At 42.5% G+C, this 23,525-nt stretch overlaps 1 protein-coding gene across 4 annotated transcripts in view; it reads right to left on the bottom strand.

Moving 5' to 3' along the window:
- The window catches only part of MAN2B2 (mannosidase alpha class 2B member 2), a 66,526-nt gene that overhangs the window by 22,319 nt on the left and 20,682 nt on the right, over positions 1 to 23,525 (bottom strand). For all 4 annotated transcript variants that reach the window (XM_037898101.2, XM_037898098.2, XM_037898099.2 and 1 more), the window contains 9 exons: positions 20,540 to 20,645; positions 18,687 to 18,859; positions 17,491 to 17,606; positions 15,981 to 16,158; positions 13,104 to 13,302; positions 9,989 to 10,179; positions 6,405 to 6,591; positions 2,145 to 2,278; positions 54 to 310 (listed from right to left, as the gene is read on the bottom strand). In XM_037898101.2, coding sequence (XP_037754029.1) covers positions 54 to 310; positions 2,145 to 2,278; positions 6,405 to 6,591; positions 9,989 to 10,179; positions 13,104 to 13,302; positions 15,981 to 16,158; positions 17,491 to 17,606; positions 18,687 to 18,859; positions 20,540 to 20,645 — 1,541 coding nt within the window. The remainder of the gene's footprint in view (positions 1 to 53; positions 311 to 2,144; positions 2,279 to 6,404; positions 6,592 to 9,988; positions 10,180 to 13,103; positions 13,303 to 15,980; positions 16,159 to 17,490; positions 17,607 to 18,686; positions 18,860 to 20,539; positions 20,646 to 23,525) is intronic.

Raw genomic sequence — 23,525 nt, 5'->3', positions numbered from 1 at the left:
TTGCTTATCATAAAATGCTGTTTGACTAAAATGAAAAATGCTGGTAGCCTCACCTGTCAGTAATGCTGTGCATTAGATTAGTATTTTGGTCCAACATCACTGTGTAGCAGTCATTAAGCACAGGAATCAGCCGTCTACTCTGATGATCAGCATGCTTTATGACTTTTCGTCCATATTTAACTGATCTCGCAATGAATGCAGATTCCTTGTCAGTTGATAACTTAACACTGTATCTTCGGTAACTGAGACCACTTAATGTGACAAGAATATACAGATCATAGGTAGAGGGGGATTCTGCTGAGTTTTGGATCTGCAAGTTAAGAGAGAGAATGATGTTGTATTTCAGACAGAGCTAATTGGTATATGTCTAACATGTGCATATTTGAAAAGTTTCACCTGGTATCTTCACATGAGAATTTCCAAACATGTTCACCTTTAAAATTTAGAATTATGATGGTTTTTTTTCTGTTTTGATAAGGGGGGAGTTATTTAGCAACCTCAATTTAAGATTCACAGTTTTGTTTGGGATTAAATATTAGTGTCAGACTATGGGATTATTTAATGTTTTAACGAACTCCTTGCCAACATGAAATCAAAGCTGTTGATTTAAATGAGTGCAACAGTGCCTTCAAATCCATCTTAAAATACCAGTGTAATTGAAAAAACAAGAACAAAAGCAAACCTTGCTTGAAACTAACAAAAAAGATGTTTGACAGAAAAATGATTGGAACATCTCGGGGGTTCCTCGGAGGCTGCCTACACACTTCAAAATTGTGTTTTAAATCACTGTTTCCCAAACAGGTTTCAGAGTAACAGCCGTGTTAGTCTGTATTCGCAAAAAGAAAAGGAGGACTTGTGGCACCTTAGAGACTAACCAATTTATTTGAGCATAAGCTTTCGTGAGCTACAGCTGATGAAGTGAGCTGTAGCTCACGAAAGATTATGCTCAAATAAATTGGTTAGTCTCTAAGGTGCCACAAGTACTCCTTTTCTTGTTTCCCAAACAGTGCATCCCAACCTACCAATGATCATGGAAAGGTTCTGGATCGGTCGCCACATCCAGGACTGGATTAATCCATCACTGGGCCCTGGCCTAGACAAACACAATTCTTCCAGTCTGGCGTGGATGGGGTGGGTGAAGAGCAAGCCTGTCGCACACCCATTCTCCAGTAGTGGTTCCTGTCCTGCAGGTCTGGGCCTGCTCTCCTGCTCTGAGCACCGGGACCTGGCACCCAGGGTTGGAGTGCCAAGGTTTGCAGGTTCAGCCCAAGTGCTCCTCCATCATGGCGGAGGGGAGGCAGGGACAAACCTGACTGGTGCTGTGAACCCGCGTGCCAGGTTACAACGCCGCTCACTGAAATTTGACCTGGACGCCCCTCCAAACCTGAGTGGTGTTGCAATCTTGTTCAGCAAGTCGACATGCCTGGAGGAGGGAGCCGGGCCCAGCCCCGCAGGACAGAAACTGCAACTGTGGGAGAGCGGGCCCGCCCTGCACTCATCCAATTCCACACACTCCTCCCTTGGGGCCTCTTTTGTTTCCTTAACGTGCCAAATAATTTCAAATCCTTGTAAAATATACAGGATCCTCCCCTTTGTCCTTAACATTATACATTTTGGTGATACTTTCTGTTTTGGGAAAGTAAATTGGACTGAATAACTGAGATTTATAGGCAGGGTGCTTAATTACATGAGGAACTAGGGAAAAACCAATATAATCATGTTGTTGTTTCTAATTTACAGGAGAAGCTATCATGTCTTGCTAAGATGGGAAAGAAAAAAAGGGAATTGGAAATGACTGTACTGTAATGAAAGAGTCAGTTACAAAGAGAAAAGGAGTACTAGTGGCACCTTAGAGACTAACCAATTTATTTGAGCATAAGCTTTCGTGAGCTACAGCTCACTTCATTGGATGCATTCAGTGGAAAATACAGTGAGGAGATTTATATACACAGAGAACATGAAACAATGGGTGTTATCATACACACTGTAAGGAGAGCGATCACTTAAGATGAGCTATTACCAGCAGGAGAGCGGGGGTGGGGGGGCGTAGGGGGGAAGAAAACCTTTTGTAGTGATAATCAAGGTGGGCCATTTCCAGTTACAAAGAGAAATGCAATATATACATTAACATAACCACACAGTACCTGTGCTGGTACAGGATGTCCCAATTCATCATACACACTGACTGCTGAGTAGCTCATAGCAACAACGACAAAGGTAGTGATGTTCCACGCCAGGGGATTATAGACAATAATGTATTGTTCAACACTCCTTGTACCTTTTCACACACACAAAGTAAAAATACAGCCTTAAAATAAGAAACAGTAATGCACAGTCATTTTTCTTTTAAGAAACATACAGTACTACCCAGGTAGAATACGATCAGCATCTTTCAGGTTTCAAACTAAAAAATATGCCTCAAAGAGTGTATCATGGTTACACATTCAGATCTATATTTATAATACTGCATAAAGCCAATGCCCCTTTGGTATATTATTCTTCTGTTTGAACCACACAAAGGCCCAGAATTCAAAGAAACACATTTGCCATTAATATTAATTACAACAGGCTAGCCACTAAGTCATGACAATAAAAAGTTCTCCTCTATTTACAATCATACAGCGTAAATACAGTAGTGTTATGCAGGAGATTCTATAGGAAAACCTAATTTCAGTATCCCATAAAGAATGCAAAAGCTGCTGCCCAAAGCACGGTTTCCATTCAACAATAATAAAAGTCTCCAAAACAAACCAGCTTTTTTTAAAGGAATTCCATAATCTTCCTGGAATAAACAGATTCCTAGAACACATTAATAAATTCTTGCATATCCTGGAAGTAAATCATAAGGAAAATCTTCCATAAAGTTGACTACTGTATATCCTAGACTCCTTCCTCCAGTTAGGAAGACTAGTTAAGGAACTGTCTTCGTCATGCCAAATTCTCCTTTGGACACATGTCTGAAGGCAGAATTTGGGGTCCAGTCCTGAAGTCTTTATTCACACAAAGCTCTGGGTCCCTACTGTATGATCTTTGGTTTTGGGTGCCTGAGACTTGGTGGCTCAGCTGCCTTGCTTGAGTTTGCTTGAGGCTTGGTGGGTATCCTTGGTACTTGGCCTCTTCCAAATGATGGCTTACAATTAGAGCTGGGCATTCAGTTCCAGGTTTTAGAGTTCTTTAGAATTTTCAGTTAACTGGAGAAAAAAAAAATCAGTTTGGCATCTGTTCTACACAGGGTCTTCCAGGTCAAACCTGGGTCTTCCACATCCCAGATGAGCGTCCTAACTATTGGGCTAAAGGTTGGGGTGGGGGGCAGGGGGAGAGAGAACGGGACAGCAGCACTGGTGCCAGTGTCACCACCAGCTCCTCCTCTGGCCATTTTGTGAATGGTTCAAATTATTTTTGTCGAACAGTTGCAAATATTTTAATAGATTCATAGATTCCAAGGCCACAAGGGACGATTATGATCATTGAGTCTGATCTCCTATGTAACACAGACCACAGAGCTTCCCCAAAAATAATTCCTAGAGCATATCATTTAGAAAAATATCCAATCTTGATTTAAAAAATTGGCAGTGATGGAATTAAGTTGTCAGTCTCTGGATTAAGTTTAGAAGTGTGAGAAACAAGGGTGATGTTGGGGTGGGAGTCTGCTACAGACCACCAAACCAGGGGGATGAGATGGATGAGGCTTTCTTCCGGCAACTAACGGAAGTTACTAGATCACAGGCCCTGATTCTCATGGGAGACTTCAATCACACTGATATCTGCTGGGAGAGCAATACAGCGGTGCACAGACAATCCAGGAAGTTTTTGGAAAGTGTAGGGGACAATTTCCTGGTGCAAGTGCTGGAGGAACCAACTAGGGGCAGAGCTCTTCTTGACCTGTTCCTCACAAACCGGGAAGAATTAGTAGGGGAAGCAAAAGTGGATGGGAACCTGGGAGGCAGTGACCATGAGATGGTCGAGTTCAGGATCCTGACACAAGGAAGAAAGGAGAGCAACAGAATACGGACCCTGGACTTCAGAAAAGCAGACTTTGACTCTCTCAGGGAACTGATGGGCAGGATCCCCTGGGAGAATAACATGAGGGGGAAAGGAGTCCAGGAGAGCTGGCTGTATTTTAAAGAATCCTTATTGAGGTTACAGGGACAAACCATCCCGATGTGTAGAAAGAATAGTAAATATGGCAGGCGACCAGCTTGGCTTAACAGTGAAATCCTTGCTGATCTTCAACACAAAAAAGAAGCTTACAAGAAGTGGAAGATGGGACAAATGACCAGGGAGGAGTATAAAAATATTGCTCAGGCATGCAGGAGTGAAATCAGGAAGGCCAAATCAGACCTGGAGGTGCAGCTAGCAAGAGATGTTAAGAGTAACAAGAAGGGTTTCTTCAGGTATGTTAGCAACAAGAAGAAAGTCAAGGAAAGTGTGGGCCCCTTACTGAATGAAGGAGGCAACTGAGTGACAAAGGATGTGGAAAAAGCTAATGTACTTAATACTTTTTTTGCCTCTGTCTTCATGAACAAGATCAGCTCCCAGACTACTGCACTGGGCAGCACAGTATGGGGAGGAGCTGACCAACCCTCTGTGGAGAAAGAAGTGGTTCAGGACTATTTAGAAAAGCTGGACAAGCACAAGTCCATGGGGCCAGATGCGCTGCATCCGAGGGTGCTAAAGGAGTTGGCGGATGTGATTGCAGAGCCATTGGCCATTATCTTTGAAAACTCATGGCAATCCAGGAAGGTCCCGGACGACTGGGAAAAGGCTAATGCAGTGCCCATCTTTAAAAAAGGGAAGAAGGAGGATCCAGGGAACTACAGGCCAGTCAGCCTCACCTCAGTCCCCGGAAAAATCATGGAGCAGGTCCTCGAGGAATCAATTCTGAAGCACTTAGAGGAGAGGAAAGTGATCAGGAACAGTCAGCATGGATTCACCAAGGGCATGTCATGCCTGACTAATCTAATTGCCTTCTATGACGAGATAACTGGTTCTGTGGATGAAGGGAAAGCAGTGGACGTGTTGTTCCTTGACTTTAGCAAAGCTTTTGACACGGTCTCCCACAGTATTCTTGCCAGCAAGTTAAAAAAGTATGGGCTGGCTGAATGTACGATAAGGTGGATAGAAAGCTGGCTAGATTGTCGGGCTCAACGGGTAAGTGATCAATGGCTCCATGTCTAGTTGGCAGCCGGTATCAAGTGGAGTGCCCCTAGGGTTGGTCCTCGGGCCGGTTTTGTCCAATGTCTTCACTAATGATTTGGAGGATGATGTGGATTGCACCCTCAGCAAGTTTGCTGATGACACTAAACTGGGAGGAGAGGTAGATACGCTGGAGGGTAGGGATAGGATACAGAGGGACCTAGACAAATTAGAGGATTGGGCCAAAAGAAATCTGATGAGGTTCAACAAGGACAAGTGCAGAATCCTGCACTTACAAAGGAAGAATCCCATGCACCACTACAGACTAGGGACCGAATGGCTAGACAGCAGTTCTGCAGAAACGGACCTAGGGGTTACAGTGGACGAGAAGCTGGATATGAATCAGCAGTGTGCCCTTGTTGCCAAGAAGGCCAACGGCATTTTGGGATGTATAAGTAGGGGCATTGCCAGCAGATCGAGGGACGTGATCATTCCCCTCTATTCAACATTGGTGAGGCCTCATCTGGAGTAGTGTGTCCAGTTTTGGGCCCCACACTACAAGAAGGATGTGGAAAAATTGGAAAGAGTCCAGCGGAGGGCAACAAAAATGATTAGGGGACTGCAACACATGACTTACGAGGAGAGGCTGAGGGAACTGGGATTATTTAGTCTGCAGAAGAGAAGAATGAGCGGGGATTTGAAAGCTGCTTTCAACTTCCTGAAAGGGGGTTCCAAAAGAGGATGGATCTAGACTGTTCTCAGTGGTAGCAGATGACAGAACAAGGAGTAATGGTCTCAAGTTGCAGTGGGGGAGGTTTGATATTAGGAAAAACTTTTTCACTAGGAGGGTGGTGAAGCACTGGAATGCATTACCTAGGGAGGTGGTGGAAACTCCTTCCTTTGAGGTTTTTAAGATCCAGCTTGACAAAGCCCTGGCTGGGATTATTTAGTTGAGGATTGGTCCTTCTTTGAGCAGGGTGTTTGACTAGATGACCTCCTGAGGTCCCTTCCAACCCTGATATTCTATGATTCTCTTTGTTAAACTAAAAAGATTGAGCTCCTTGAGTCTATCACAGTAAGACACGTTTTCTAATCCATTAATCAAGGATTTGGGTTGACCAAAACTGCATTTTTTGTTTCATAAACTATTTGTCCGAAAACCTTTGCCCAGCTCTACTCACAACGATAACACTTCGGCCATTTAATTTGAGCAGGAGAATATGCTTCATACACCAATCTAGAAAAACAAAAAGAATTTAAGACATTACCTCGTTTTCCTGTGTCTTTATTGTAAACATAAGAATAGAGTTTTCCATTCTTCTTGGCATTGTCTGTGTCTAAGATTATGGATGCCATCAGTTTCTTCACATTAACTATTCCATCCACCAAGTGATTCATATACATGTCCTTCACCTTGGGGGACTCTGTCCCTGTTATACCATCATGGTGCTGAACCTTATATTTAAAAGAGATTTAAAAGTTACAATCCACTTGAATCCCAAATTTAGGTCTGCACAATTGAATTACAGTACTATGAATAAATCATCCCCACATGTGAGATAATTTAATGTACTGCTTTCCTACAACTGTAGTCCCAAATTTGTATTTTGACTATTCCTAAAGAGTAATAAATGAAGCAAGATAGTCAAAGACAAGACAGACAAAGATTTCCATCTACCTTTTCCTTTCAGTGTGAGACTATTATGAATGCCTGCCTACATAATCAGCGATTGGGTCACAAAAAGTGAAATACGTAAGGACAGATTTTTTTTTCTGGGTCTCAATTTAGCCTTTAATTTTACAGCACAATATTACCTCCACAGTTGATTGCACCCTGTGACTAGGTGCTGCAGCATATAAAGGGTTAACAGGTCCCAACAGGCCACATGGCTGCTGTGGTCAGAGTGTAAAAGGAAGGGGAAGCTGGGTCAAAAAGAAGAAGAGAGTGTCTCTCCTCTCTGGGTTGGTTGAAGTGGGGAAAGCCTCTGAGGCTATTACCCACTGTTTTCGCACTATGTTTGCTTTGTTTTATGACCATTTTGTGGATAATAAAACAAGTCCTAAGGAAAGGGCCTTAAAAGGGCTGAGGCTTGGAGCTTTATTTGACTTTCTAAGCTGGTGACACCTACCACTAGCTCTCTCTCTCACACACACACACTTAGATGCATAAGTGACAATACATAACCAAACAATTTGATCTGTGGGCACAATGACTGACTGAATCCTATTAGTTGTGCCCACCAACTAACCGCAGATGCAAATTATGGCGCAATACTTGCACAACAATTATAATTTGTGAATTCGTCTTCAAAACTCGCAGAAGCTACTAGATTGCACACCCTGGTTTTCATGGGAGACTTCAATCACCCTGTATTGCTGGGAGAGCAATACAGCGGTGTACAGACAATCCAGGAAGTTTTTGGAAAGTGTAGGGGACAATTTCCTGGTGCAAGTGCTGGAGGAACCAACTAGGGGCAGAGCTCTTCTTGACCTGCTGCTCACAAACTGGGAAGAATTAGTAGGGGAAGCTAAAGTGGATGGGAACCTGGGAGGCAGTGACCATGAGATGGTCGAGTTCAGGATCCTGACACAAGGAGGAAAGGAAAGCAGCAGAATACAGACCCTGGACTTCAGAAAAGCAGACTTTGACTCTCTCAGGGAACTGATGGGCAAGATCCCCTGGGAGAATAACATGAGGGGGAAAGGAGTCCAGGAGAGCTGGCTGTATTTTAAAGAATCCTTATTGAGGTTACAGGGACAAACCATCCTGATGTGTAGAAAGAATAGTAAATATGGCAGGCGACCAGCCTGGCTTAACAGTGAAATCCTTGCTGATCTTCAACACAAAAAAGAAGCTTACAAGAAGTGGAAGATTGGACAAATGACTAGGGAGGAGTATAAAAATATTGCTCAGGCATGCAGGAGTGAAATCAGGAAGGCCAAATCAGACCTGGAGGTGCAGCTAGCAAGAGATGTTAAGAGTAACAAGAAGGGTTTCTTCAGGTATGTTGGCAACAAGAAGAAAGTCAAGGAAAGTCTGGGCCCCTTACGGAATGAGGGAGGCAACCGAGTGACAGAGGATATGGAAAAAGCTAATGTACTCAATACTTTTTTTGCCTCTGTCTTCATGAACAAGATCAGCTCCCAGACTACTGCACTGGGCAGCACAGCATGGGGAGGAGGTGACCAGCCCCCTGTGGAGAAAGAAGTGGTTAGGGACTATTTAGAAAAGCTGGACGTGAACAAGTCCATGGGGCTGGATGCGTTGCATCCGAGAGTGCTAAAGGAGTTGGTGGATGTGATTGCGGAGCCATTGTCCATTATCTTTGAAAACTCATGGCGATCCGGGGAAGTCCCGGACGACTGGGAAAAGGCTAATGTAGTGCCCATCTTTAAAAAAGGGAAGACGGAGGATCCGGGGAACTACAGGCCAGTCAGCCTCACCTCAGTCCCCGGAAAAATCATGGAGCAGGTCCTCAAGGAATAAATTGTGAAGCACTTAGCGGAGAGGAATGTGATCAGGAACAGTCAGCATGGATTCACCAAGGGCAAGTCATGCCTGACTAACTTCATTGCCTTCTATGATGAGATAACTGGTTCTGTGGATGAAGGGAAAGAAGTGGACTTGTTGTTCCTTGACTTTAGCAAAGCTTTTGACACTGTCTCCCACAGTATTCTTGTCAGCAAGTTAAAGAAGTATGGGCTGGATGAATGCACTATAAGGTGGGTAGAAAGTTGGATAGATTGTCGGGCTCAATGGGTAGTGATCAATGGCTCCATGTCTAGTTGGCAGCCAGTATCAAGCGGAGTGCCCCAAGGGTGAGTCCTGGGGCCGGTTTTGTTCAATATCTTCATAAATGATCTGGAGGATGGTGTGGATTGCACCCTCAGCAAGTTTGCAGATGACACTAAACTGGGAGGAGTTGTAGATACGCTGGAGGGTAGGGATAGGATACAGAGGGACCTAGACAAATTAGAGGATTGGGCCAAAAGAAATCTCATGAGGTTCAACAAGGACAAGTGCAGAGTCCTGCACTTAGGATGGAAGAATCCAATGCACTGCTACAGACTAGGGACCGAATGGCTAGACAGCAGTTCTGCAGAAAAGGACGTAGGGGTTACAGTGGACGAGAAGCTGGATATGAGTCAACAGTGTGCCCTTGTTGCCAAGAAGGCCGATGGCATTTTGGGATGTATAAGTAGGGGCATTGCCAGCAGACCGAGGGACGTGATCGTTCCCCTCTACTTGACATTGGTGAGGACTCATCTGGAGTACTGTGTCCAGTTTTGGGCCCCCCACTACAAGAAGGATGTGGAAAAATTGGAGAGTGTCCAGCGGAGGGCAACAAAATTGATTAGGGGACTGGAACACATGACTTATGAGGAGAGGCTGAGGGAACTGGGATTGTTTAGTCTACAGAACAGAAGAATGAAGGGGGATTTGACAGCTGCTTTCAACTACCTGAAGGGGGGTTCCAAAGAGGATGGATCTAGACTATTCTCAGTGGTAGCGGATGACAGGACAAGGAGTAATGGTCTCAAGTTGCAGTGGGGGAGATTTAGGTTGGATATTAGGAAAAGCTTTTTCACTAGGAGGGTGGTGAAACACTGGAATGTGTTACCTAGAGAGGTGGTGGAATCTCCTTCCTTAGAAGTTTTTAAGGTCAGGCTTGACAAAGCCCTGGCTGGGATGATTTAATTGGGGATTGGTCCTGCTTTGAGCAGGGGGTTGGACTAGATGACCTCCTGAGGTCCCTTCCAACCCTGATATTCTGTGATTCTATGATTCTATGAAAATGACGTTTGGGTAACAGTGTATATAATTTTCCTAATCAAAAATGTGTAAGTTTACCTCGGAGACTGCCCATCGAAGACTGCGGAGCTGCTGTAAGGCCCAGAATTTACAAACAGAACCTGCTGGGTATTTCTGAACATACTGTGTGAAAAACGACTCTCCAGCGTAGAGAAGTGAACTTGCTCTCCGTGCAATTCCTTTTAAAACACTGCGGGAAGTATAAAACCCAGTCCACGCTTGAAATGGTTCTATGAAGAATTTGAGAGACACGACACATAGTAAAGTGCTGTACCTTGCTTACTCCATTTTTGACTACTTACACTCCTTGACTATGCAACTTCTTATCTATAAAAAGCAACAGCTGCTGAGGGGAAAATAATGCTAAGCGTTACAAGTCATAGCACTCTCTCCCCACCCATTCACCGCGGAGCATTAAATAGACATGACCAGGAAGCTACAGTACTTTGTACTACAAACCGAGTAATCTGATTGCTGATTTGAGGCAATTATCTGTGAAAATAAGCCTCTTCTTACTGAAATTAAGTTCCCATGAAATTGTACAAGACAAATTCAGTAGTGTCATTGGAGCACATTTATTTTTAATCAATAAAAGAAGGGCTTTATGATTGATAGTTATCATTTGTTATGAACCCTCCATATGCCTGACTAAAAGGAGGAGGGAAAACAGAATGAGCTTTAATTTCATTTCCTTGGCTGGAGTAGAATGGGTGATATGGCAACACGCATTCAGGACTACAGTGAGATTGCAAAATGTATCAACAGATGCCCTCAAGTGGTCAAAGAGGAGAATTTCAATTATTTATTTGTGAGGCTAAAAACAGAATATGTGGCCTTACAAAGCACACAAACATCTAAATATATACTGCAATAATGAGGCAGGGTAAACCCTTTGGGGACACTGTAATGGGGACTACAAACCCCCTATTGAGCATAGACAGAAGCGGGAGTAAAGCCTCTCCTGTCTACAGGCAAGCAGTTTGACACCTCCACGCAGTTGCTAGAGCTGCCAGTCACGGAGGCAGGCACCCACAGCTGCAGCCAATAGATGCTGCTATAAAGAAGAGAGTGCAGAGAAGGAAGGGAAGGCAGAAAGGTCTGGGACGGCACAGGGACAACACCCCTGCATCTGGCTGCTTCCACGAACACAGCCAAAAGTCTGAAGCAGACTGCCAGACTTAATTAGAGGTGAGGGTCCATGAACTGCCCTGACCAAGGGGAAACTAAGGAGGACAGTCAGGAGCAGCAGAAACCGCTCAAAAGATCACACCGGGAGCTGGTGACAGGCACAAATTGCATGGAGATCTCCTAGCACATTGCGGGTGCTACCATAACACAAATAAGTAATGACAACCAACTGCAGCATGTAAAGTACATTGAACATACAGGCAGGTAAAACACGCAAGAGGCGGGATTGTGGTGGTCTGCTCATGGCAATACTGATAGTACATTTATCAGTGCATTACCTGAAATGATGCGATCCCTAGATGGAGGTGCATGAGTCAGGGGATCATTCTGAAAAATTATCAGGGGAAGCAATGATCCCTTTTCATCATTAATTAAAAAAATATGTTAACAGCAGAAGAGCCACAGAATATTGGGCAAGCAAATTAAATATAGTCCAGAATACTCATGTGTCTATCCAGAGTGCAAAGGAAAATGATGAAACAGCCATGGATCCACTTACATCAGAGACAGAAACAAAAAACGGTTACTGCCATATGTGAATGAAATTTGGCTAGCCTGACCCTTATCCATCGGTAGCCATATCTGCCTCTGAGTTGGAAGAATACTTTCATGGGGAACATTTTGTAGGCACCCTGAAGCAAATTCCCAGTATTAGGAACTGAGATGTCAGCCTAACTTCAATACCTTGAAAGATACGGCAACAAATTAAGCAATCAATTTGTAAGCACCCAGAAAATAATTAGGTTATAAAGAATAGCCAACATGAATTTATCAAAGCCAAATCATGTCAAACCACCCTAATTTCCTTCTTTGACAGGGTTACTGGCCCAGTAGATAGGGGAGAAACAACAGATGTGATATCTCTTGATTTTAGTAAGGCTTTTGACACAGTCCCCATGACCGTCTCATAAGCAAACTAGGGGAAAAGCAAACTCGATGACATCACTATAACTAGGCTTGCAAGGATCAGATTTTTATTGGTAAATATCAGTCTCACTGTACACTCACAAACCGACAAAAAAAAAAGTTTCCCTCAATAATAACTGAAATTTACAGATAAGCAAAGTAAGAAAAATGCTACTTGAAAACTTATCAGACTTTGATCTAAGGATATTTACTTTGTACATTTTGACATGTGATGTTGAAAATGTGTTTTAACAGTTATAAAGCTTTATTTTAAGGGTAGTTAAGCACTGGAATAGACTTCCCAGGGAGATTGTGGAATCTCTGTCATTGGAGGTTTTTAAGAACAGGTTGGCCAAACACCTGTCATGGATGGTCTAGGTTTACTTGAACTTGCCTTTGTGCAAGAGGCTGGACTAGATGACCTCTCAAGGTCCCTTCCAAGCCTATATTTCTATGATTCTATGATGCCTTCTCTGGTATAAATATTGCACTTTTGTACCTAAATTGTCCAGAATCAGATGTATACTTTGAGCTCCCAGCAGCACTGTGACAACCTGAGGAGCACCACATGGTGCAGCAAGTGCTGAGCAACTCAAATTAATGAAGATAATTTTAACAGGCTTCCCAGATTATCAAGCGCTCCAGAGGTATAGGAGGACAAAAGGATTATTTTATCAGGCATTTAAACAAAACAGAATCTAACGCATATCTAACTAGATTGCTTACTGACTTTTTACAGGAGTTCTGACCTGCATTCCTGCTCTGGTCCCGGCAAAAGCAACACAGACAGAGAGAACCCTTTGTTTCCCCGCCTCCAGCTTTGAAAGTATCTTGTCTCCTCATTGGTCATTTTGGTCAGGTGCCAGTGAGGTTGTCTTAGCTTCTTAACCCTTTACAGGTGAAAGGGTTTTTCCTCTGGCCAGGAGGGATTTAAAGGTGTTTACCCTTCCCTTTATATTTATGACAGCTCCTTACACTCCAGTTACAATAAACTAACCCCAATGCCAGCTACTGATATCCATCGGTATATGCAGTGTATAAAAAACATATTGTTAAGTACCTGTTGAATATGGAAGAAAGTCTTGATAATTCTGAATATCCCATGTGAGGTTTCTGTTATACAATGCCTGGAAGTAATCACTGACAGTGGAATACTGGACGGTCACTCCAAATTGATCAGCATGCTTGTTAATATAATCTAATAATGGGTCCATGTTGGAGTACTGAACTGATGCATTGAAGAACTGTTTGTCACAGCCCTGCAATTTAGAAAATAACACATCTATATGAGTTAGTGTAAGTTATAGTTATAGTCAGAGTCCAAGAGCTGAAGGCCTGAAGGGTCCATCAGATCATCTAGTCTGATCTCTTTGTATATCACAGGCTACTAACTACCCTCCAGTCAACCCTTACACCAAGCCCAAGAATCAGAATTAGACCAAAATATTACAGACCTCAGGAGACTGAATCATTGTGTGCCATAGGGAAAGAACAGGAGGTGCTGAGGTGTACCAGTGCCTAAAACCCTTATAATGGCTGGGAATTGATTAAGTGGGACATCCCCAGAAGATCCTAGCAAGTGACCCACAGGTTATTAACTTCCATGATGAGGTAGTTTAACGATGTTCTTATATTACAATTCTTATCCACTGTAAAACATCCTTCTTCCTTCTGAGCTCATCTGCATAAACCAGTCAAAAGTTCAGGGCCTAAGTAGCAAGAATGGGTTTGGTTATTCAAATAGGACAACTGACAAGTCCAATACAAATTATTACCTCACCCACCTTGCCTCTCTAATATCCTGGGACCAACATGGCTACAGCAACACTGACCAACTGCCATGATCGACAGGAATTAAGTTAGGCTACATTGCACAACTCACAAGAGCATGCATTTCCTTGGTAGGGAGGTTGCCCAGTGTGTCTATCTGATGTGTGGCAAGGGCAGTTTTCAGTCAATTCTCTCATTCCTTTGCTTGCTCTTGACAAAAAGAGAAGGAGTTTGTATGTATTCTTGTGAGCCGAGAATAAACAATCTTACGTCAGTGCTGAGTAAGTAGTGGAGAGGAATGGAACAACAAAACACACTAACAATCTGGACAGAATAACCACATACGTTACACAATTTATTGACAACCTCCCGCCTAGAATATGATAAGCCCTAGTCTAATAAGTGGATAAACGAATAGTTAAATGGGATAATGAATCCACAAAATATAGGCAGCCTGATTATCAAAAATGCATGTGCATAACTACACACTTAATTTGGATGCCCACTTGAACTGATTGCATCTGCATACTGAGCATCTGTGTGTACACACGTGTCTAATACAATGCATAGCTATTTATTATTATTGTGTGTTCAATCATAGCAAATGCACAGGAAAATTAGGCACACAATTAAAATTACTCAGCCAGTGTATTATGAGTACACTCTTAAAATCAGTCTCATGATAGATTTGTATGATGCACAATGATATATTCTTGGAAATCTTCCTCTTGTGCAGAAAATCTTCTTTGAACACACTACCTTTCAACAATGACCTCTGCAAGATTCCCACACCAGCCCCACCTCACATCTTCACGTGATGTGTGAACCACAACATCTGCGTATGCATCATGGGGAATAAAGAGCGCCTTCATAAATGTTAGTATACAACGCCAAGTTCAGTCTGCACTCATAATACTACAGGGTTGGGTGGACAGTTTGCACAGAAACATGAACTCACCCCCAAATCAGGGTGAATTCAGGATTATTTTTTGGTCTGCAAAAGTCAGCTTAGCTTTGGAAAGGGCCCCAAAGTGGCCTGATGATGAACACATAGCCCCAGCTTTCACTCTAGCTCTTCTCTGAAGAACCTTCCTGCAGCTGACCCCAAACAGGCAATCCTCTGACAAAAACAAGAGGTATCCTGATCATGAGGGAATACCATTACTAGCACAGTTTGTCTGATCATAGAATCAAAGGACTGGAAGGGACCTCGAGAGGTCATCTAGTCCACTCTCCTGTAGTCATAGCAGGACTAAGTATTATGTAGACCAGTGGTTCCCAGACTTGTTCCGCCGCTTGTGCAGGGAAAGCCCCTGGCGGGCCAGGCTCGTTTGTTTACCTACTGCGTCTGCACGTTTGGCCGATCGCGGCTCCCAGTGGCTGCGGTTCGCTGCTCCAGGCCAATGGGAGCTGCTGGAAGCGGCGCGGGCCGAGGGACATACTGGCCGCTGCTTCCAGCAGCTCCCATTGGCCTGGAGCAGCAAACCGCGGCCACTGGGAGCCGCGATCGGCCTAACCTGCGGATGCGGCAGGTAAACAAACCAGCCTGGCCTGGAAACACTGATGTAGACCATTCCTGACAGGAGTTTGTCTAACCTGCTCTTAAAAATCGACAATGATGGAGATTTCACAACCTCCCTAGGCAATTTATTCCAGTGCTTAACCACCCTGACACTTAGGAAGTTTTTCCTAATGTCCAACCTAAACCTCCCTTGCTGCAATTTAAGCCCATTGCTTCTTGTCCTATCCTTAGAGGTTAAGAACAATTCTTCTCCCTCCTCCTTGTAACAACCTTTTATGTACTTGAAAACGGTTATCATGTCCCCTCTCAGTCTTTTCTTTTCCACACTAAACAAACCCGATTTTTTTCAATTTTCCCTCATAGGTCATGTTTTCTACACCTTTAATCATTTTTGTTGCTCTTATCTGGACTCTCTCCAATTTGTCCACATCCTTCCTGAAATGTGATGCCCAGATCTGGACACAATACTCCCGTTGAGGCCTAATCAGTGCAGAGTAGAGCGGAAGAATTACTTCTTGTGTCTTGCTCCCAACATTCCTGCTAATACATCCCAGAATTATGTTTGCCTTTTTTGCAACGGTATTGCACTATTGACTCATACTTAGCTTGTGGATGTGTCGTTAAGTTCTAAAGTGATACACTTACCCACGGCCATAGGACATCAGTAGTTCGGAACCAGGCTGCCCTCTTTTTAATGTTTGCCACCATGGTCTGTGCATAAAGATGAATGGTGGCATCAGTAACAGGGACACTCATGTTGGGGTAAACACCATCTTTTGGTGGATCTGGGAAAACTGCAATTCCATTCCAATAGAACCCGGACCTAAGTGGAAAGAGAAAGCAACATACTACAAAAAGGACTTTTACAGCAAGTTGGGGAAAAAAATGGATGAAATCATGCAGGGGTACAAATCCAGTTTGGCACATGAGGATTCAGTAGCACAATTCTGGTTTACACTGGTTCTCGGTGTTTAGTTTCTATTACATCCATGTGACTTTATGGGCCCCCAATGGTGGCTAGTACAAACACACTGAAAACTTAAGCTGTAGAAGGTATATAGGTCTGATAAAAGAAGTATTTGGTTTGAGTTAAAATAGCCTGGAAATCTTCCTGCCCAGCCCCTGCTTTTCCTTACAAAAATATAATTTGCTGGCTACGACAGAGTATCAAACAGATTGTAAGTTTAAGTCTACTAAGGTTTTGTTTTAATGCAAGAGTTATTAAACATTTCCATAGCATGGTCCATATGGCAGACTGTAAGCCACATCTATCAAGGTCCATTTCTTGATAAATGTGGCTTACAATGTATCATAGGGTTTTAGACTGTCACCATCACTGTGGGCACCTTCCACATAAAATCATTAGCAATAGCGAAATACCTGTCCGACTTCATGGAGTCTCTAGCTCCTTCTACATTGCATTCTATGCTGGAGAGGATAAAAACAAAAACAAACCTCTGTCTGGGGTATTTTCTGTTTATGTTGGTTGATTTGTTCATTTTGGGTTATTTAGTTAGTTGTATTTCTTTTTTAATATTTTGGGTGGGAGGTGTCACAATAGATAGAGCTATAAGCGTTGTGCATGTCACTATTGCTATGGTGGAAAGGCTTTTTTAAAGCCAATCCATTCTAACACTAACTTTTAAGATCAGGAATGGAGAATAAAGATTCAGTCCTGAGAGTTGCTGAGCACCCTCACCTCTCATTGAAGCCAGTGGTAGCTGAGGGTTCTTAACATCTTGCAGAATTGAGTCTTAAGAGTCCAGACACCTTGTAAGCCTAACAGAAGCCTCTAACAAAAGAGAAAATGCAAAGTTCTCTTGAACAGAATAAGCTCAGCAGCCAGTCAGTCATTCTATACTTTGCCTAAAATTCTAAGGGCTCATCTTCACGTGCAGCACTGCACCTGTGCCACTGTAGTGCTTAAGTGAAGACGCTTCTCCTGTCAGCGTAGTTAATTCACTTCCCCGAGAGAAGCTCTCCTGTCGACATAGTGAAGGGTTAGGTCAGTACAACTACATTGCTCAGGGGTATAGATTTTTCACACCCCCAAGCAACGTAGTTATACCGGTATAGGTCTGTAGTGTAGACCTGGCCTAAGATTTGATACTACTGAAGTGACCAATATTTCTGCAGGGTTTGGAAGCATTCAAACCTGTCTGAAAAGGGTATTTGCGATGGGGTGCAGTAGCTGTACTGATCCATAACGTGAGTGAAGATCTCATGGTTTTCAGATAAAGAGGGAGAGCCCCTCCACACAAACTGAAGCTTCTAAAAAAAACAAAAAGAAATACTGCAGAAAAAGAAATCGCCATAAGAAACCAAACCTGCAGATAACAGAGTATCATGATTAATAACACCTTGGGACTCAATTTTGAACTCCTTTACATGAACACAACTCCCACTGGCTTCAATGGAAGCTGTGTACATGTAACAGATTTGGGCTAGCAGGGTCCAATCCAACTCCCTCTGTAGTCAAGGAGAGTCTTCCATTGAGGAGGCACAAGGGGTAAAATCCTGGCCTATTGAAGTCAGTGGGCATTTTGCCATTACCTTCAGTGAAGCCAGGATTTCACCCAAGGTTCATATAATCTCTGCTTAACGCCCAGCTTATTGGGCGAGATTCTTCCTTCAGTACACATGTACAACCCCTTATCTTCATTGGGGTTCATCATGTACAGCTGAGGGTAGACTATGGGCCATCATAATAAACAACTGATTTGGTATGCCTGGGAGATTTTGCTCAAGAACAGAACTGGAACAGATGGGTTTAATTCTGAGAGATATCTACTCACTTCCCACTCATATTTTGTCACAACTTTTGTCCATAATAACTATCCAACAGTTTTACAAGCATAAATAAATTTCACTGGGTTTAAAAAAAAATCTTTGTATCAGTATTCACTTAAATAGAGAATCTAAAAAAAGGGAGCAAAAGAAAGATTTCTTGACTTGAAGCTTGAATTGCCATCTATGTTAACAGCATTATCTTACTTGCTATGTATTTAAGACCATTGTTCCAATCTCAAGGAGACTGTTCTCCTATGACTTGCCCTATTGCCCACTATTTATTGTGTATGTTTTTAAGATTAGAATAAATTCCTTTGTCTTTGACAAGAGGTCATGACGAAGTTATCAACAGAGCAGAATCTGACAAATATTGTTTCACAAACAGTCTCACAAACATGTCACAAACAGTGCATTTTCTTCACATGAGAAAAATCTATACTTTTGTCTTGCTCAGCTCGGAGACATGCTTCTCTTGAAGTCAGAGTTTACATACATCAGGAAAAAGCTGCAAAAGGGAGCTTGCATGCCAAACATTGGTTCCATTCTCTTGTGTAGTTTTACCTTGGTTTTCTGCATGTCATCCTTCAGATCATAGTCAATGCGAGAGATAAGGTGGGCATTAAATCCAGCCAGAGCATAAAGAGTAGGTGTAGTAGCAGAAGCTCCGAAGGGATCTACATGCCAAGAAAATCGAGGCCTCATCCCAAAGGTTTCATACAAAAATCCATGACCCTCTGTAAAGTAAAATTTGTTTTTACTAGTAACACATTTGTTCATCTTACAAGTTGCATTGGCATATGGTACTACAGTGAAGATTTATTTTTATTTTCAAATACACCTGAAGGTTTGAGGAATTTAACAAAGCTAAAGAATTCACAGCAGCAAGGTGCACATTGGTGATATTTGCTTTGCTATCCCAAGTATAACTGCAGTAAAGAGTTAATGAAAAGAAATTATGACTAGATATAGACCAGGGAGACAAGTGGTGTGAGCCAGATTAAATTTAGGTTAAATCTCATATTGATGTCCAAATCAAGATGACAAGCTGAGTTTGGGGTAGACTCTGCTGAATTATGCAAGCTGTTCTCATGAAATTTCAGCCACAGATCAGTGAGAAAATAAATCACATCTGGTTTTGGATCCACACATTAAATGTCTCCCTCTATCCCACAACACAAATAAAAATACCCAAATTATTTCCACTGGAATTAAATTAATTTTAAAAACCCATAGTCATTTCTATTAGTTTTAGGTTTAGTACTTTCCTTTCCATTTATTAAAACATAAAAGCTAAATTATTGGCTAAATTCAAACTGAGTGCAACCCTTTAAACGGAGTACAAAAATAGCCAAGAAGTGAGTATTAAAAAAAAAAAAAGTACAGTGCTTGGGACCTTCAGTGCTATAGAAATGCAAAATTGTCATTTTATAGTTTCCAAGTTTGGAAATGCTTTTAGAAATATTTGAAGATATAATCATTTCTGTTTTATTGTGGATAGAATCTTATTCTGGGCCTTCAGATCATGGCTAATTTAATTATGAAATTTAGGGACATTATTTTTTTATTTCATCTCTCCCAAGCCTTATGATTCTTACCATGTAAACAGTATTAGTAAAGGCTTTCATTTTCATTCTCTGACTGAAACACATTTCAGAGTGTAGTCTGTTTTCTCTTGAACAGGTGTTACCGAAGGGAATAGTGTATATAGTGTGAACAAGGTTGTTGTGATCCAATTAACTATACAGACAGGAGAGCATTTGGAACACAGGCTCCAAGAGCCCAAGCACTACCTAATTCCAAGACGAACTCAGCAGACAGTAACACAGGAATGCACGTGTGATTCAGGTTTAGTCACATGGACAAAGACTGAACAGGCAACACTGAGGATCTGGGAGGGGAACATGTGATGCTAATCTTTTTTAGAAATCAAAATCTGTCAGTTTCATTTGCTCCCGTTAAATTAGCTACCAAATCTGCATTTCCCTTTAAAAAAAAATTATATGCATTCACCTATGCACAGAATAAAATATGGATTTTAGAAACTTTTTAACCCCTCCCCCCAAAAAAGAAGTGGTGACTGAATATCTAGCACATCTTTATCTCAAGGCTGTTCTTGGAAACCAAGGACTGTGTAATCAGTAAAACTGCCCCTGTTCTAAGAGAGTATATAATGGTGAGCAATTAAATTACAAGCCAATTTACAATGATTTTCCTGTATACTGCAGTTTGTTGGTTGGAGTTTTTTGTATTTTTTTTAAGCAAAGAACTGTATGGTAAGTTTGCACTATACAGTAGATATTCATTTTCACAGACACTTAAGTCAGTTCTTAAAGATCTAGGAAATAAAAATGAATTCAGAAACAAACAAACAAACAAACAATGAAAACTAAGAGTTAAACACCAAAGAAACATGCCTGTTAACTGTAAAATTTGGTCATCAATATGCGTCACAGCTTCATCATGCATCACCTGACCTCCAATTATGAATTCTAGTCGCCCTTCTTGAAGTAACTGATGTACCTACGATACAGAATATACAGAAGGCAAATGATAACACCATTACAATTTCAATCTTTACCACTAAGGCTATAAATACAGTCCAGGCCTTAACATGTTATCTAAGTGTGACATTTGTCAAATGTGGATCTACCTTGCATCCAGAGCGTACAGGGTGGTGGGGATATAAATAGCGAATTAAAATTGTTTCAGATCATCTTGGATAACAACCATTAATGGACCTATCCCTCCATGAACTTACCTAATTCTTTTCTGAACCCAGTTATACGTTTGGCCTTCACAGCATCCCCTAGTAATGAGTTCCACAGATTGACTGTGCATTGTGTGAAGAAGTACTTCCTTATGTTTGTTTTAAACTTGCTGCCTACTAATTTCATTGGGTGACTCCTAGTTCTTGTGTTATGTGAAGGGGTAAACAACACTTCCTTATTAACTTTCTTCACACTATTTATGATTTTATAGACCTCTATCATATCCTCCCATAGTCGTCTCTTTTCTAAGATGAACAGTGCCAGTTGTTCTAATCACCTTTCAAATGGAAGCTGTTCCATACCCATAATCATTTTTGTAGAGCTGCTCTGTACCCTTTCCAATTCTCTCATATCTTTTTTGTTCTGGGGCAACCTGAACTGCATGCAGTATTCAAGGTGTGGGCATACCATAGATTTGTAATGGCATTGTAGTGGCATTGTAATATTTTCTGTCTGATTATCTATCCCTTTCCAAATGTTTTTTTAACATTTTGTTAGTTTTTTTGGCTGCCGCTGAACATTAAGGGGATGTTTTCAGAGAACTATCGAAAAGACCCAAAGATCTCTTTCTTGAGTGACAACAGCTAATTCAGACCTGATCACTTTGTATTAATAGTTGGGATTACATTTTCCAATGTGCATTACTTTGCAGTTATCAACACTGAATTTCATCTGTCATTTTGTTGCCCAGTCACCCAATTTTGTGAGAACTCTTTGTAATTCTTCTCAGGCTACTTTGGACTTAACTATCTTGGGTAATTTTGTATTATCTGCAAACTTTATCACCTGTTTACCCCTTTTTCCAGATTGTTTATGAATATGTTGAACAGCATTGGTCCCAGTAAAGATCCCTGGGGGACATCACAATGTACTTCTCTCCACTGTGAAAACTGAGCATTTAGTCCTACCCTTTGTTTCCTATCTTTTAACCAGTTACTGATCCATGAGAGGACCTTCCCTTTGATCCCATGACTGCTTACTGGATCCCTCTGGCCTGCATGCTTGTTGACCCCCTCAGAGAATTCTAATAGATTGGTGGGGCATGATTTTCATTTACAAAAGCTGTACTGATTCTTCCCCAATATATCATGTTTATCTATGCTACTGCTAGCTCTTCCTCTGCCACCACTTGTGGGAGCATCCTGTGGTCAGACATCCTGACCCTGGAGGCTTCTGCCCAGAGTCCTGTACTTGACTTGCTGGGAATGTGGCTTGCATGTCTTACAGATGAAAGCCAGGCTAGAGGAACTACCCAGTGTGAGAGGTGTTTGTTGGTGGAGACCCTAGGAAGCAGGTAAGACAGCTGCAGGGGGAGGTGGCTAATCTGTGTAGCATCTGGGAGCACGAAGACTTCATCAACAGGATGCATAGGGAGACACCTGGGATGGGGGATGCTAGTCAACTACAGAGGGACCAGAGGAGAAAGGACAAGCGGCTGCTCTGTGGGGAGCAGACTGGCTACTGGCTACCTAGGGCAGCAGACAGTGCTCCACCCCTACCAGCCAGGTCCCAGATCCATTGACGTCAAAAAACAGTATGCTGTAGGGATCAGAAGGAGAGGAGCTGACCCCAATGGCTGAGGAGGAATCACCCTCCCCCAAGGCTAGGAGACTCACGACCACCAAATCTAATAGGAGGAGATGTGTGTGTGGGGGTGGTGGTGGTGGTGGTGGTTGGGACTCCTGTCTGAGGGGGACAGAGACATCCATCTGCCGACCTGACACCATGTCCTGAAGGCATGCTGCCTGGCTGGAGCCCACATCTGAGACATTACGGAAAGGTTGCTGAGGCTCCTCTGTCCCTGTGACTACTACCCTATGCTTCTCATCCATGTGGGCACTAATGATACTGCCAGGTATGATCCTAAGCAGATCAGCAGTGAATACATGGCTCTGGGAGCAAGGGTGAAGGAATCAGGGGTGCAGGTGGTATTCTTGTCCATTCTTCTGGTTGAGTGTAAGAGCCCAGACAGGGACACACACATTCTGGAGATGAATGCATGGCTGCAGAGATGGTGTTGATAGGAAGGCTTTGGTTTCCTCGATCATAGGAAGCTGTTCCAGGAAGCAGGACTGCTGGGAAGAGATGGGGTCCATATGACCCAGAAGGGAAAGGGCATCTTTGGATATTGACTCACCAACCTACAGAGGAGGGCTTTAAACTAGGTTCAAAGAAGGCAAATGACAAAACCCACCGATAGATATAAAAAGGGTGATCTTAACAAAGGTCTACGTGTTGGGTGGTGGGGAATAAAAAATTACAATAGGGTCATAGGAGCAAAGAAGAGAAAAAGAGGGGGAGTCCACTCAACATCTTAGAGGTCTATACACAAATTCAAGGAGTATAGGCAGGAAGAAACATGTTAATTATGACATAACTGGCATCACTGAGATCTGGTGAGATAAACAGCTTGCTCAGGAAGGACATGCAGGGAAAAAAGGAAGTTAGGGTTGCATTATATATCAAGAATATCTACACTTGTTCTGAGGTCCAGAAGGAGGTGAGAGGCAGACCAGATGAAAGTCGTTGGGTGAAGATAAAAGTGGAAAAAACAGGTGTGAAGTAATGGCACGGGTCTAATACAGATCACCAGATGAGAAGGAGGAGGTTGTTGAGGCATTTCTAGAACAAA

The sequence above is a fragment of the Chelonia mydas genome, chromosome 4, assembly GCF_015237465.2.
Source record: "Chelonia mydas isolate rCheMyd1 chromosome 4, rCheMyd1.pri.v2, whole genome shotgun sequence".
Taxonomy (NCBI): Eukaryota; Metazoa; Chordata; order Testudines; family Cheloniidae; genus Chelonia; species Chelonia mydas.
The sequence above is the reverse complement of the archived record's forward strand: the minus strand, read 5'-3'. Positions and strand labels throughout refer to the sequence as shown.